The sequence below is a fragment of the Phascolarctos cinereus genome, unplaced genomic scaffold (assembly GCF_003287225.1).
Source record: "Phascolarctos cinereus isolate Bilbo 61053 unplaced genomic scaffold, phaCin_HiC Scaffold_5;HRSCAF=322, whole genome shotgun sequence".
In the NCBI taxonomy this organism is placed as follows: Eukaryota; Metazoa; Chordata; class Mammalia; order Diprotodontia; family Phascolarctidae; genus Phascolarctos; species Phascolarctos cinereus.
Genome location: NW_027555958.1, coordinates 435,682,304 through 435,699,116, shown reverse-complemented (window position 1 = coordinate 435,699,116; position 16,813 = coordinate 435,682,304). Strand labels below are relative to the sequence as shown.

Here is a 16,813-nt window from a genome sequence, read left to right as displayed (position 1 = left end):
AGGGAAATGTCATTGATTCATCTAAGACACAGTTGTTTGCATGTTGACTCCCCCATTAGATTGGGAGCTCCTCAAGGACAGGAACTGTCTTTTGCCTCTTCTTGTATCCCTGTGCTTAGCACAGGGCTTGGTACATAGTAGGTACTTAATTAATGTTTATTGATTGGGTTCCTTTACCTTTGACCAGGCAAGATCATGCCTGTCATTGGCTGTCTATCCTTTGATTAGAGTGGATACAGTGGATAAATGAGAAAGGTACTTGGGCAAGCTGTTAAGAGGAAAATTCTGTTATATTGATGGGCACCAGCTAGCATGGTGCCTCGCATAGAGGAGACACTTAATAAATGCTTGGGATTGGTTTAGATTAGCATTGTTTTCCATAGCACCATGGTTGTTTTCAAGGTTCAGAAATCTTGATCTGTGGCTCCCTCCCTTAAATGTCTTCCATAAGGAGTGGTAGTAATATCTCACTTATCTCAAATTATTACTGAAAATAACTAAAGGAGATACATTACCATCTTCCTCCCTGTCCCCTAAGGACTCAGCTGTTATCTCAGTGCTTGGCACACACTAGGCATTTAATAAATATTTATCGTCTGATTGACCAGTAGGCCTTTCCATCTGACATAGAGCTGAAATGTATGTGTTTTCTGTCCCTATTGGAATGTGAGCTCCTTGAGAGCAGGGATTATCTTAATCAATATCAAGAAACATTTATTAAGGACCTGTCGTGCCTGGCACTCTGCTGAGCACTGGGGACACAAAAAGGGGCAAAAGACAGTTCCTGCCTTCAAGGAGCTTACAATCCAATCTTGCTTTTCTGTTTGTATCCTCCTTTACACAAAGTGTTTCCTAAATGCTTTTTAACTGGTTCCTTTGTTCATTTTTCTATACTGATATATTCTTTTTTGTTGTTGTTGATGTTGCCCTGTTTCCTTCCTAGGCTCTCCAGCCCTCTTCCATAATGAATGAGTGCCACTATGATAAACGCATGGACTTTTTCTATAACATGAGCAACACCGCTACTGCAGATGAATGGACGGGGACCAATCTTGTGATTGTTCTCTGCTTTGGGACCTTCTTCTGCCTGTTTATCTTTATTTCTAATTCTCTGGTCATCGCGGCTGTGGTCAAGAACAGAAAGTTTCATTTCCCCTTCTACTACCTGCTGGCTAACCTCGCTGCCGCAGACTTCTTTGCTGGCATCGCCTACGTGTTCCTCATGTTCAACACTGGTCCTGTCTCCAAAACATTGACCGTCAACCGTTGGTTTCTGCGCCAGGGGCTCCTGGACACCAGCTTGACGGCCTCTCTGACAAATCTGCTGGTCATTGCAGTGGAGAGGCACATGTCCATCATGAGAATGAGAGTCCATAGTAATCTGACCAAGAAGAGGGTGACGCTGCTGATCCTGCTCATTTGGGCTATTGCAATATTCATGGGGGCTGTCCCCACACTTGGCTGGAACTGCGTATGCGCCATCTCTACTTGCTCCTCCTTAGCTCCCATTTATAGCAGGAGCTACCTCATTTTCTGGACAGTGTCCAACCTTGTGGCCTTCTTCATCATGGTGGTGGTGTACCTGCGTATCTACATGTATGTGAAGAGGAAAACCAATGTCTTGTCTCCACACACGAGTGGCTCCATTAGCCGCCGCCGGACACCGATGAAGCTAATGAAGACAGTTATGACTGTCTTAGGTAAGAAAACAAGCCAAAGGCAAGTCTACCATGACTAACTTACTGGCATAGGGAGTCCTGTGATAGAATTCTTCTCTTACTCGGAAAACTTTCTGCCCACATGTAACAGAAATGGGTTTGTTGTTATGTGAGATGTGCATACAAGCATCTGTTCTCTTGTTTCCCAGTTACACAGGCCATTTCTCAAGATGGTAATGGTGATAGATACCAAGGATGACCAACAAGTTATTACAATGACATTAATAATAACTTACATTTAAGTAGCATTATAAGATTTTCACCTATGTAAGCACTTTACATATGTTTTCTCACTTGATTCTTACAAAAACTCTTTGAAGTAGGTACCATGAGTAGTTTTATACTCCTTTTACAGAAGGAAACTGAGGCTTAGAAAGCTTAAGTGACTTTCCCAGTGTTATACAGCCAATAAATGGCTGAAGCTGTATTTGAACCCAGGTTTTCCTCACTCCAAGACCAGCACTCTGTCGACTATACCACCTTGTATTTTAGCATAAGAAATGCTTCCTAGAGAACCCATGGATTGTATGGAGTGGTGCATAGGCCATAAAAGGAATGCTAAGAGGCAGCTAGGCAGTGCAATGGATAGCTCATTGGACCTGGAGTCAGAAAGACCTGAGGTCAAATCCAGCTCCAGGCACTTATTGGCTGTGTTACCATGGGCAAGTCACTTAACCTCTGCCTGCCTTGGTTTCTTCATTTATTTTTTTTTGTTTTTGTTAGGCAATTGGGGTTAAGTGACTTGCCCAGGGTCACACGGCTAGTAAGTGTGAAGTGTTTGGTCTGAGGCCGAATTTGAACTCAGGTACTGCTGACTTCAGGGCTGGTGCTCTATCCACTGAGCCACCTAGCTGCCCCGGTTTCTTCATTTATAAGATGGGGATAATGATAGCACCTACCTCTCAGGGTTGTTGCATGAGAATAAAAGTGAGATAATATTGTAAAGCACTTTACAAACCTTAACGTGCTCCATAAATACTTGCTAGTGTTATCATTTATATTTTCTTTAGTATCCAGCTGGCAGTATTTTGGAGTCAGAGACTTCAGAACATAATTGTTATAAAAACACTGCACATTTAGGAGATGCTGATGCAATTGGTGATTTATTCGAGCCTTTATTCTTTTCCTTGCTCAAACTGAGATTCCTGGGCTCTAGTCCCAACTCTATCATTAACCAGCCCTTCAACTCAGGTATGCTAGTTTCCTCATCTGTAAAATTAAAGGATTGGATATGGAAGATTGCTATTGCTGTTTTTCATTAGAGCTTCTCATTATCCATTAGAAACTTCACCAGAACATGGACAGGAACAAGTGAAAAAGATAAGATTAAAATCATTTTTTCCCCATGATTTTAGAAGATTTATCCTTAGGGGAGGCTGAAGTTTTTATTTAAAAAGTGAAGTTTGGGGGTGATGGGTAGCTTTTAGACACTAAATAGCATAGATATTCAGTTCTGGGACCTAAGACAAGCACCACAAAATGTGCCATAGGCTAGATGTAAGAGAAGCCTCAGAGGAGAACCCCAGGACTTGAGGATCTTTGTGGGGGAAGATAGGAGTTTTAGCACTGCTGGCTGTTGGAAGAGGGAATAGCCTGGAACCTGGCTGAAGGTGTAAAAACGCTATCAGCACCCTCTGAATTTTGGCATCCTGGGACAAAGTCCTGCTTGCCTCATCCTCATTACAGTTCCATGGATAAGTGAGCATTGGCTGTGGGGTGATTTGTTTTCAAATGTCCCATTTATCCTCTAATATTAAGCCTTCGTCATATTCAGTGAAGTAGAGACAAGTTAAACATAAAGGAAGCTAGAGATAAGGGAATTAAGAAGGCTTATTAAACATTCCAAAGCTCCTCAGTGGGGGAAAGCTTATCTCTGTCCTCAGTTTCTCATTTAGATGAATCTGAAAATTTTTTTTGGTGTGTTTTATTGGGGAAGGGACTGATCAGAATGAACAAGAAAGTTGGTGAACGAGATAAGAGAAGTTGTGGGATGGAAGTAGGAGGAAGTGGAAAATTTGGTTGATCATGGGAGAAGTCTGGTTTTTGGAGGAACAGAGGAAATTTTCTAGTGGTTGGACAGAGGGATCTGGCAAAGGATGAGTCACAAAAGAATGGAGGAAATGAAATTGAGGAGCCATGTCATCTGGCTCATTCAGATTTCGCTCTCGTTTTCCAGCTCCATAGGATCACGGCAGGTGTTGTCAGAGCCCTCAGAGACAGGCTAATCCAAACTTTGCACAAAGATATTCTCTGCAAAATATCATTTGCTGACATTTATGTAACGCTTGTGGTTTACAAAGTTCTTGTAGACATCATCCCATTTGAACCTCACAATGAAGGAGACATTATTGGTATTGATTGCCATTTTATAGGTGAAGAAACTGAATTTTAGGGACATTTAGTGACTTGCCTATTTTTAACAAGCTGGCATATTTTGGAGGTGGAATTCAAATCTCTTTTTTCCAAGTCCAACCTGTCTACCACACCAGGCTGCCTGAACATGTTATCCAATGAGTGGTAGGTCACAAGACCTTTGTTTGAAGATCACCAGTGTGGGGCGACCCCTCCTCCTTCCACTTCCCAAAGAAGCCCATGCCCCTGTGGAGTAACTCTAATTATAGGAAGTTTGTCCTCTCATAAAGCTCTCATATGACATTTGGCTCCTGGTCTACTCTTTGGGACCAAGCCGAAAGAAGATCTAATCTACTTTTACATGACAACCTTTCAAATATTTGAATGTAACTACTGTTTTCCTCCCTTTTCCTCTTCAGGACAACCATCCCTCAGATCCTTTAATGAAACCTCATATACCGTGAGCTTCACCATCCTGGTGACTCTCCTCTGAATGCCTTCAAGCTTATCAATGCCCTCCTTAAAATGTAGTATCCAGGGGCAGTGAGATGGCACAGTGGATAGAGCACTGGCCCTAGAGTCAGGGGGAGCTGAGTTCAAATGTGGCCTTAGACACCTGACACTTACTAGTTGTGTGACCCTGGGCAAGTCACCTAACCCTGTTATGTAGCCAATAATAATAATAAAAAGAAAATGTAGTATCCAGAACTTAATATAGTCCCAGTTATAGTTGGATCAGGAGAGAGATGATCACCTCTTAACATAGCCCACAATCATGTTGCCTTTTTGGGTTGTTATATCATGCCACCTTGAGTTTGCTGTCTACAAAAACTTCCAGCACTTTTCCAGATGAACTACTCTCAAGCCATGATTCTTTTCTCTTATACTTGTGAAGTTGGTTCTTTGGACCAAAATGTAAGACTTTACATTTAAAACTATTACTTTCATCTTGGGATCATAGACCTATAGCTGGAAGGGACCTCAGAAGCCATTTCTAGTTTTATTGGATTTGGTCTGGTGAGAAGCCTGTGAAGATCTTTGGAGATTCTGACTCCATCATCAAGTTTGTTACTTCCAGCTTTGAGCCATCTCAGCATCTTATGGGCATGACATTTACGCCTTTGTCTAAATCACCGATAAAAATGGAAAGCAGCAAGTTTACTTTAGTGGTTTTATCATTTTTAGATTCTACTGCATGACAGAGTAGAACAGACTCTAGCTCTAGAGTGAGAAGTCTTGGGTTCAAATCCACCTCCTGTTGTTCATCTGTGTGATTTTGGGCAAATCACTAAGTTTCCTGGGCCTCCGTTTCCTCACCTTTAAAATGAGAAGATTAGACTCGGTGGCCTCTAATGGCCCTTCCAATTCTAAATTAGGATTCTGTGATCCTTTTTGTGAAAAAGGCAGGACATCATTTGCCCTTCTTCAGCCCCTTGGTATCTTTCCCATTCTCTGACCTTTCAAAGATCACAGACAGTGACTCAGCAATCACATTTGCCCCTTCTTTCAGTACCCAGGGATACAGTTTGTCTGGGTTTGTTCATTTGAACTCATCAAGTCAGCTGGTTTCTCTTTTACTATTTCTCTCTGTGTTGTACGATCAAACCTATATTACCAGAAATTAGACCTGGATTCTACTCCCAGCGCTCTCACTGATGAGCTGTGTGAGCTGAAGGCTCAGTTTCTTCATCTGTAAAATGAGGGGGCCGAACAAGATGATTTCTTCTATCCTTTTCAGCTTCTAGACTTGATGTTTCTACTCCAGGCAGTTAAAGAGAGTGGGTGGGAAGTAGAATATGTCGTGCATGATGTGTTACTGGGGAAACCACCAACACAGAATGTCCAGAATTGCCCAGAGTTTCCAGCTCGTGGCAGGTAGGAGTAGAAGGCCACGCCTTGATCGATTGAGTAAAATATGTTTACATTTACTAAGAACAACCTACCTCACATAACGAGCTAATATTCCAGTAGTGCTGTGATCTCATCAGTATGAGTATTCTCTTGAACCCTCCAGCCTGTGCAACTTTTGTCTGTGTCCTCCAACACAAATAGTCTACCTACTGTGTGTGGGGCCTTCTTCTAGTTATTTGGTGCCATTTTAGGAAGAAAAAAATTCTCATGGGCTTCCTGTCACTCTGTTGTCTGTCAACAGGTCCCTGAAATGTGCCAGGTGCACTGCTAAGCACTCGGCTTGTAGCTTTATCAAGTGAAATAATTTGCCATCAGTTTGATGACATTTTTTGTCTTTATTGTCTGATAATATCACTGAAAACATCATGATAAAAAAAAAGTGTGGGAGCAAGCACACACCCCTGCTTCCACTCTGTTGGTGACTGGGAAAGTTCTAGAGCATCTTTCATGGGCTAAGCACTGGGGATACAAAGGAGGGCAGAAAAGCCCTGCCCACAAGGAGCTCACATTCTATTCCTTATTTATTTGGTATGTTCTGATCTCTGTATTTTGTCTTACAAATTAGATTGTAAACTCCATGAAGGCAAGTCCTCTTTATGCTTTTTTATTTGTATGCCCAGCACTTAGCACAAAGCCACAACAAAGTTAGCACAAAAGAAATTCTTGTGGGTTGATTGATTAAGTCTATTAGTAAATAGTGCACCCAAGATACATACTGTATAGCTGGAGGGTAATCTCAGAGGGAAGGCAATAACAGTAGGGAGCTGGGGAGAGAGAGGAAATGGAAAGGCCAAAAAAAGTTGCCTGTAGAAAGTGGCTGTTGACCTGATTCTCAAGAAAAGCCAAGGAGAGGTCAAGAATTGAGTAGCAAAAACAGGCAGAGACTTAGAAGATAGAATGTCATGTGGCATGCAAGGAAGAGCAAAAGATGCCAGCAGAGCTGGATCATAGGCTGTGTAGAGAGGAGGAAACCAGAAGAACACTAGAAAGGTAGAAAGGGTCAAGTCGTAAAGACTTTATGTTCTAGCACTTTATTTTTTTTTAAAATTTATTATTTATTTACTGAAAACCTTTTCTTTTTAAAATTTTGAGTTCCAAATTCTCTCCCACCCTCTCACCTCTCTCCCATCACCAAGAAGACAAGCAATATGATATTAATTATACATGTGAAGTCATGCAAAACATACTTCTACATTAGCCATATTTTTTTTTAAAGCAAGAAAAAATAAAGTGAGAAAACTATACTTCATTTAGCTCTCAGTTCATCAGTTCTCTCTTCGGAGGTGACTAGAATTTTTTCATCGTTGCAGTCTTAGTCTTCATAGAGGTCAAGAAGGACAAAGATTGAGAAAAGGCCGTTAGATTTGATGATTAGGCGGTTAAGATTCGTGGTAACTTAGCAGAGGGACGTTTCAGTTGAATGATGAGGTCTCAGATAGTTCGAAGTCAATATGAAGGTGAACTGATTTTGTTCTACAGTTAAAAAAATTTTTGTTTTTAAACTTAGCTTGTTCTCACATGACTTCAATACTCAAATGAAAGTTTTGCATAACCTTTGTGCCATCTGCTTCCTAATAAATGTGTAGTAGGTGCTCTTCATGAACCAGGGGGCACAACTTCATTAGGAATGATATAATCAGTCAATAAAAGGTTGTTATTAAGTGTGAACATGAATGTAGTAATGTAGTAGATGCTTGGTGCATTAAAAACAGCATAAACCTTTTGGGGATGGAATAAATCAGGTCTAGCAGAGTTCCTTAAGGCTTTAAAATTTGAAGATTCTTTGATCTCTATGCCTAAAGAGGTCACACTCTGACAGTACGAAACTCTTAGAAAATAATGTAAGAGAATGAGTCAATAAGTATCATTAGGTGCTTACTATGAGCCAGGTACAATACTAAGCTCTGGAGATGCAAACAAGGAAAAAACCTTGCCCTGCTCTCAAGGAATTTACCATTTAGTGGGGAGAAATTGTATATATAGATATATACAAAATACATACTGAGAAGATACGAAGTAACCTTACAGGGGGAGCCGGTCTGAATTATGTCTAGGAAGCTGGGCAGTGATACTAATGGCTACAGATGTCTATAGACGGGTGCCCAAAGTCTGGGTAATAATAGTAATGGCTAACATTTAGATACAGCTTTAAGATTTGCAAAACCCTTTACATACATTACATCATTTCAACCTCACAACAACCTTGTAATGTAGGCAGTTCAAGTATAGTAATACCAATTTTCTAGGTTAAAATCATAGGATGGACAGATCTAAGAGCTGGAAGGAGACCTTTCAGGTTATCTCATCCATTCCCATAGTTTACAGATGAAAAATCGAGGTCCAGAGATTTTAAGTGACTTATTCACAGTCACACAGGTTGTTGTCGGTGTTATTGAATTGTTTCAGTCATGTCCAACTCTTCCATGACCACATTTGGGGTTTTCTTTGGGAAAGATACTGGAATGTTTTGCATTTCCTTCTCCAGCTCATTTTACAGATATGAAGAAACTGAGGCAAAGAGGGTTAAGTGACTTGCCCAAGGTCACACAGCTGATAAGTATCTGAGGTTAGATTTGAACTCAGGTCATTCTGACTGCAGGCCTGGTGCTCTATCCACTGTGCCACTTAGCTAGGTCAAGCAGGTAATAAGTAGCATAGGTGGGCCTCAAACCCAGGTCCTCTGACTGCCCTTTCCGTGACTACCCTGTTGCATGAAGGCTTAGAAAGGTGGCTTATCCATGATTACAACTAGAACTTCTGCGTTCAAATCCCAATGCTTTAAACCCATGGTGTTAAACACAGTAGAAATGGGGCCAACCCATGCCCCAGAATCCCTGCAGGCTGCATATTGCTTTTATTTTAAAATATAATGTTATCTATGTTTTATTGTATTTTTATTTATTGAATATTTCCCATTTACATTTTAATCTGTTTTGGCCTACCATGTTTGACATCTCTGTTCTAGTATAGGAAGTCTCAAATTTTTTGGTCTCAGGACCCGTTTATACTTTTAAAAATTATTGAGAACCCCATAGGGCTTTTGTTTATGTGGGTTATATTGATTGACATTTACCATATTAGAAATTGAAATACATTAGTATTATTGTTTTTAATATTTATGTGTATAATATTTTAGTATATTTATATATGGTATTTATATGTAATATACAGTATATATTTTATATATATATGGGGCAGTTTAAGTGGCACAGTGGATAGAGTGATGGGTCTGGAGTCAGGAAGACTCATTTTCATGGTTCAAATCTGGCCTCAGACACTTATTAGCTGTATGACCTGGGCAGGTCACTTAAACCTATTTGTCTCAGTTTCCCTGTCTATAAAAGGAGCTGGAGAAGGAAATGACAAATGACCACTCCAGTATCTTTGCCAAGAAAACCTCAAATAGGGTCATGAAGAATCAGACATGACTGAAACAACTGAATAACAACAGAAACAATATATTTTATCTATAGTATTATACATATTTATTATTATTTGACCTTATGGACCCTCTAAAAGTAAATGTGTATGGGATCCCAAACCATAGCTTGAGAACTGCTGTGGTGGAATCTCTCTACCATAGCCAGATTGTACATTTGAAGATGTTTGAATTATTCATCTGTGTCCAGTGGGGGAAAGATAATAAGTTCTGTTTTGGATGTGCTGAGTTTGAGATGCCTATGAGACATCCCCTTCTAGATGTCCAAAAGGGAAGTTGATGATGTAAGACTGGAATGTAGGACAAAGGTTAAGGCTGGATATATAGATGTGGGAAAATATCTGCATAGAGATAATAATTGAATCTTTGGTAGCTGATGAGATCACCAAGTGAGATCATGAAGGGATCTCTGGGTGGACAGAATCACTGAACATGGATGGAGTCAAGATAGGCCTGAAGTCAGATCCCACCTCTTACGTTTTCTAGGAGTGTAGGACATTCTTTAGCTTTTCATTTCCTCATGTGCAACGTGGAAATAATAATAGTACTTACCTCACTGGGTGGAGTTTTGAAGTTCAAGTGTGATAGTGAAAGTTGAATACATATTATGCAAATGTATGGCCCTTATTATTTTTTCAGACTCTCTGTGAGAGTTGGGAGCCAATACTCCAAGATATATAGGTGGCTAGAACATTTATTAAGCATTTGTAATGTTCTACCAGGGTTGGGGAACCTGTACCCTCAAGGCTACATTTGTCACTCCAGGTCCTCAAGCATAGCTCTTTGACAAAACTTCACAGAACAGATTCAGTCAAAGGGCTGCACTTGGGACCTAGAGGGTCGCATGTGGCCTCGAGGCTGCAGGTGCACCACCCCTGTCTAGGCACTGTACTAAGCGAGTACCAGGGATGGCAAGGATAAGCAAACAAGACAATCCATGCTTCCTAGGAGCTTCCATTTTAATGGAGGAAGGGAGCTAGAAATCGAGGGCGGGGGCCTGTGGAGTGGCTTGGAGGCCTCTTTCAGGCTAGTATGATCCCGAAAAGTCACCTGTCAGGAGTGGAGTCCAATGTTCCCAAGTGGGAGGGAGATAAGGAGGATGGCAACTATGGAGTAGTATGAATGAATGGAAAAAAAACCCAAACATTTCTTAAGGGTCTGCCACTTGCCTGGGTCCATGTTGATTGCTGGGGGAAAAATACTGTCTAGTCTTGCCCTCAAGGAGCTTACATTTCATTGGAGAATACCTCACTGATTGGGGAAGGGTGATCAGGGAGTGGTGCTACGGTCAACTGTGTTGGTCTCTCAGTATTTGGCTACAGCTGGGACAAGAGGCTGATTTTCACACAGAAAGATGCAGAGTTCTTTGTCGAAGAAGAGGAGCCTATTCTGAAGCATCTCTCACCATCTGGACAAGCATTTCCTTTTCCCTGGCTGTCCCTAGCACCTGAACTTCTTCCTTTGTCATCTTCTAACCCAAGGAGATAAGGACAGACCACATCTCAGCTTCTATGACTAAGTTCCCTTCTTTCCCCTTTTCATGCCTTTCACCAAGAAACAGTGGAAAGAATCCTGGTATCAAAGGACCTGGGTTCAAATCCCACCTTCTGATGCTTACTACCTGTGAGACCTTGGACAAATTACTTAACTTCCCTGGCCTCAGTTTCTTCATCAGTTAAATGATGAGGTTAGACTAGATGGCTTTTGAGTCTCTCCTAAGGCAAGTAGTCCTAGAGCTAAGTGCCGGAGACACAAGGGAGGGTAAAACCAGAATTGTCTGTTCATAAGTTTTCTGGTTCTTATTCTTTCCCACAGTCTGAACCATAAGTAGGATGTGTTCACAGCCCAGCACTTTCACCCTTGGGGCTCCCTAGGACCTTGGCATTGAGAGCTTCTCCCCTAGGGCTGAAGTCTTATTCGCACACTGGCTATCTATAGTCTTCCTTATATAACAAGCACCTTAGTGGCACAGTGAATAGGGCTCTGGACGTAGAGTCAAGAACACCTGAGTTCAAATCTAGCCTCAGAGCAAAACTGAGGCAGAAGAAGGTTAATCAGCTTGCCCCAGGGTCACACAGGTATTAAGTGTCTGAAGCTAGATTTAAATTCAGGTCTTCTTGACTCCAGGTCTCCTACTTTCTCCACTATGGCACCAATTGGCTTAGCTCACTGCAGCTCAGAACTCCCAAACTCAGGTAATCCACCAGCCTCAGCCTTCCCAGTATCAGAGATGATAGGTGTTTACTGCCATGCCCAGCCACTCTATCCACTTTGAAGGGTTGCCCCTTGACCATCCCCCAATGGGGACTGCCTCAGGAGGAAGCAGGTTTCTCTTCATTGGAAGTCTTCAGACTAAGGCAGTATGGTCACTTTTTGGTGTGTTTCAATGGGGGTTCTTTTTGGGGATAAGAGTTAGCTTTCAAGGTCCCTTCCAGCTCTAAAATTCTCTGATTGTCTCATAGAGGGAATTGCCAAGAAAGAACAGTTTGGACCAAGTGGCTTCTGAGGTTTCTTCCTTCTTGGACATCATGTGATTCTGAGAATATCCTTGTCTGCAAGTCAAGACTGAACACCTGATCTTACCTTCCAAAGGGCACTTCACTCATGATAAAGACACTTGCACTTTGATATCCTTTAGTTAAATAAGTCAAGTCACAAAACACACAACTTGACCAAAGTGGAAACGCCTTCCTTATTGTAAAACAACTGTGAACAGTGCTTACAAGGAAATTTTCTTGTTTCCGTACCTGAATGGGCAGGACATGTTTCTACTTTGAAATGTTAAAGAAAAAAAAAGATTGAAAAGATTTATGGCCTGTGGGTTAAAAAAAAACCAAAAAACCCCCCAAACAAACCCAAAATGCCATTCATTTGCCCTCTCTATCTCTTCCCCTCTCCCTTTCTAGAGTAAAGGCTTATTATCTTAAAAGTGAAATGTTTTAAAAAGAGAAACTTACTTTACAGGCATTTAAGATTTGAAGTTGTTAAAAAAATAAAGGAATTGGAATCTTCTTTCTTGCATCTCCCTACTCAGCTTAAACTTGATTCCTTCTTATCTTTGTGGGGGTAGTTCAGAAAGATTGCTGACCCTAGAGCAGAGATCTTGGGTTCAAATTTTACCTCTGACACAATTACCTGTATAACACTACCTGTGTGGGGATGGAGAACCTGAGGCCTCGAGGCCACAAGTGGCCTTCTAGGTTTGTGGGTGTGGCCTTTTGACTGAGGCCAAGTTTTACAGAACAAATCCTTTTATTAAGGGGATTTGTTCTGTGAAGTTTGGATTCAGTCACAAGGCTGCACTTGAGGATCTAGAGGCCCGCATGTGACTTCAAAGCCACAGGTTGCCCACCTTGAGATGCTGTTGAACCTCCCTAGGCCTGTTTCCTTAAATATAAAATCAGAGGATTAGATCAGATGGCCTCTGAGTTGCCTTCCTATGAGGAAGAAAGAGGGAGGAAACAAGATGGGAAGGAGAGAGATTCTATGAAAGGAGTTTAACTGCCAGGAGAAGTGGGAAGAAAGCTAAGCACCCCTGCTTTCCTTTACCCAAAAGCCTTATTAAAGCATTAATCCTATTTTTATGATTTTTTAAAGAAATCTGGACCGTCGATTTCATTAATGTAGGAAACCTCCAGTAAGGAATCTCTATCAATACAGATCTGCTACTGTTTTGCAATTTATAGTCTTAGGCAGTTGTTTAGGGGGACTCAGGGAATAATGACTTGCCCAGGGTCACACAGTCAATATGCCTCAGAGATTTTGCTGGCCCCACGGCCAACTCTCTGGTTAGTAATCCACACTACATTTAATTAATAATAAGGGTGCTCTGAATTTCCATAATGCTTCTTGTTAAAGCATTTTATAATTCACTATTACATTTGTTCCTCTTAGTAACCCTGTGAGGTAGATACATCATCAGTTATTTTCCAAATGACGAAACTGAGGCCCAGAGAGACAAAGCAGCTGTATGATCTTGGACTAATCAGTAACAGAGCAGACATTTTAATTTCAGTCTGATTAGGAGATACTTGTTTCTATGAGGCTGTAGAACCTCCTCACTTGCTTGCAGCAATTCTGATATGTCCTCAGGGCTGTTGAGTGTTTTTTAAGTATAAGGCTCTGATGTCTTCTGTTCCCTTCATGAATATTCTCTGCATAACTGCGTCACACTGCCCTTCCTCCATGGGATCTGAAGAGCCCCATTCTGTATTCATGAAAGGTTCCTACTTTAGCCTTATTTGATCCCTGGGAATGTTATTAGCCACTTTGGTGCTAAAGGCCTCAATTCCCAAGAGCCCCGCTGTTTTTCCACTGAGAAATGTAGGATTTGACTCACCACTACAATGTGCCAGGCACTGTGCCAGGTCATTTAGTCACTAAGCATTTGTTAAGCACCTAGTATGTGCCAGGTGCCATGCTAAGTGCTGGGGGCACAAAAAAAAAAGGGTGAGAGGCAGTTCTTGGTTTTAAGAAACTCTCACTTAAATGGGAGAAACAACATGTAAACAAAATACAAAAGGAAAGAATAAAAGCCCCTGTGCTCAAAGAACTTATAATCCAAAGTGTATTGGGGTTTTCTTAACAAAGGTACTGAAGTAGTTTGCCATTTCTCTCTCCAGATCATTTTACAGATGAGAAACTGAGGCAAATAGGGGCCCAGGGTCACACCGTCAGTAAGTGTCTGAGGCCACATTTGAACTCAGGGAGATGAGTCTTCCTGACTCTAGGCCTGGCACTCTCTCCATTGTGCCATCTAGCTGCTCATGGTAGGTACCTAATAAATGGTGGTTGAATTGAATTCAATTGGATTCAACTTTGCCTGCTAGAGAGGGTACAGGCTTTCACCTTCCCTCTGTTTCTTGAAAGCGGCCCCTGTCCCTTCTTTAGCTCATTTATTTATTTTTATTAGTTTATTTATTTTTTAAAACAGTTTTACTACTAAACATTATATGGAAACATACAAGGGGTTTAGTTAAGAAACAAAGGAATCTTAATAGTTCATCCTAGTCCTATGTGCCAATGTAAGTGGAAAATATTTTGGTAACTATGTTTCAGCCCCATTGGCTTCCTTTGTAATCCACAGCATTTTGTTTTGTGAATTTAAATACATTATTATGAGGAGAAGAGATCCTTAGGATCCTAGAACACAAAAAAGGTTAAGAACCCAGAACTAGACACTTTTAGTATCAATTTTCCTTTCTTTGACCCATGCCGATTGTTTGACTTTTGTTAGATAACTCCCTGAGACTGAAGGTTGGAGAGAGAGAGAGAGAGAGAGAGAGAGAGAGAGAGAGAGAGAGAGAGAGAGAGAGAGTGTATGTGTTGTGTGTGTGTGAGAGAGAGAGTGTGTGTGTGTGTGTGAGAGAGAGAGTGTGTGTGTGTGTGTGTGTGTGAGAGAGAGAGAGAGTGTGTGTGTGTGTGTGTGTGTGTGTGAGAGAGAGAGAGAGAAAGAGAGAGAGAGAGAGAGAGAGAGAGAGAGAGAGAGAGAGAGAGAGAGAGAGAGAGAGAGAGAGAGAGGAGAGAATTTTTTGGAGAAGATAAGAAGGGATGGAATCAAGGGCATGTGTAGAGGGGTTGGCCTTGGCAAAGAGAAAGGACACATGAAGGAGGAGGGGGTGGAGGATCACATCCTCCACCCTTTGAGATGAAGAAAAAAGAGAAGGAGCTTGTGGTGAATGACCTCTTTTTCTCATTAAAGTAGGAGGTGAGGTCAACAGCTGAGAGGGTGGAAGGAGAGAGAGATTGGAAGGTATGAGGAGAAGGGAAGGTCTAGAGCAGCCTCTGTGAGATAGGACATTGATAAGGGAGGAATGAAAGGATTGATTTGTTACATGAGTGCCAATGGACCCAGTTGGTTTGTGTGACTTCTACATCTGTTCTAGAGGAACAGGGTAGCATGTGAGTAGGTGCGGAAGGTGGGGGATGATGGGAGGCATCCAGAGTTAGGGTTTGGCAGGGCATGGACAGTGACAGGATGAGAGCTTTAAGAGCAGAGTACAGTGTAGAGTTGAACTGGTTGATGTATGTTCACAGTGGGGAAGGGAGGAAAGTGAAACCAGAGCAGTGGTAATAGTTTGAGAAAGTATTGAGAGGAGCTCTTGACTTGTACCTGGGTTCCATCCTGTCTGGAGACTATGTGGCTCAAGTTCCTAAAGATTTGGACTAGGTCCCATTCCCCAGACCTCAAGTGGCCATCCCTATAGGATCCTAGATATAAAGCTGTAAGAAACCCCTTCCTCCTGTTACCTGAGACCCCCCAGGTAGGTTAAGTGATCTTATTAAGGATTAGAGGCAGGATCTGAACCCAAGTCTTCTGATTCCAGAGTCAGTGCTCTTTCCACTGTATCAAAATGGCCTAGCACAGGTTTCTTCTCCCCTCTAACCCTCCAATTACCCAAGAAAACTCGTTTCCTCCTGTTTGAAACATGGTCCTCTGTGGACTTATCCTGGCTTCCAGCTCATTGGCACTGATACAAGAGCTAATGTAACTGAGATGCTCTGGGGCTGGTGAGCATTTGGCACTTTGGTGCTTAATAAATGCTTTATTGATTAATAGATTGATCGATCCACCAACCCAGCTGTCTGTTCCACCTGTTATGGGACTGAGGAGTTATCCTTAGAAGCCCTTTCCACTCTGCAAGGACATGGTTTGCTAAGGCTTCTTCAGAAGAGACCTAAACAGAAAAAAAGAATGCCTTCAACACACAGTGAATATTAATGAAACATCCTTCTCCAGCTTCCTTTACGCCCTCCATTTCGTAAGTTAGGGCAAGTCATAGAACCACAGATAGAGCCACAAGTGATGCTGAGCAATTGGAGTCAGGGCCAATGTGGACAATTCAGTTCATTTCTTTTTAATTCAGTTAATTTCAGTTCAACAGAGTGCCTATTGTGTGCCATAGTGAGAGGCAGCCTTAGTGCAGTATTTAGAAAGCTGGCCTTTCCTAGGTCACCTAGATCCTAGGTGGATCTGAATTCAAATCCCACCCTTGATATAAGCGGGCTATGTGATCCTGAGCAAGTAACTTAATTTCTCTCAAGAAAACTTAAAGACAATGAATTGCAGTGAAGGTAGAGGAAATTCTGATTCCAGGAATTCCCATGAAATCATAGGTTCAGTTCCTATGCCTAACCCTATGTGCCAGGCACTGGGGATATGGAGGTTAAAACAAAAACAGGCACCACCTTCTAGGACTTTATATTGGAGGCGGGGTGCAGGTAGGGCTCATCTATCTATCAGTCTCTCTATCGCTATCATTCTACCAATCTTTGTCTTCTGTTTATATCTCTGAATTTCTTTGTGTCTAGCTATACCTGTCTACATGTCTAACTATATCTATTAATCTACATCTATCTGTATCAGTGTAGTTCTGTCATCTATCTGTGTGTC

At 41.6% G+C, this 16,813-nt stretch overlaps 1 protein-coding gene across 1 annotated transcript in view; it reads left to right on the top strand.

The window, feature by feature from the left end:
- The window catches only part of LPAR3 (lysophosphatidic acid receptor 3), a 123,220-nt gene that overhangs the window by 36,097 nt on the left and 70,310 nt on the right, over nucleotides 1–16,813 (top strand). The window contains exon 2 of the mRNA XM_020988719.2: nucleotides 944–1,700. Coding sequence (XP_020844378.1) covers nucleotides 965–1,700 — 736 coding nt within the window. The 5' untranslated portion in view covers nucleotides 944–964. The remainder of the gene's footprint in view (nucleotides 1–943; nucleotides 1,701–16,813) is intronic.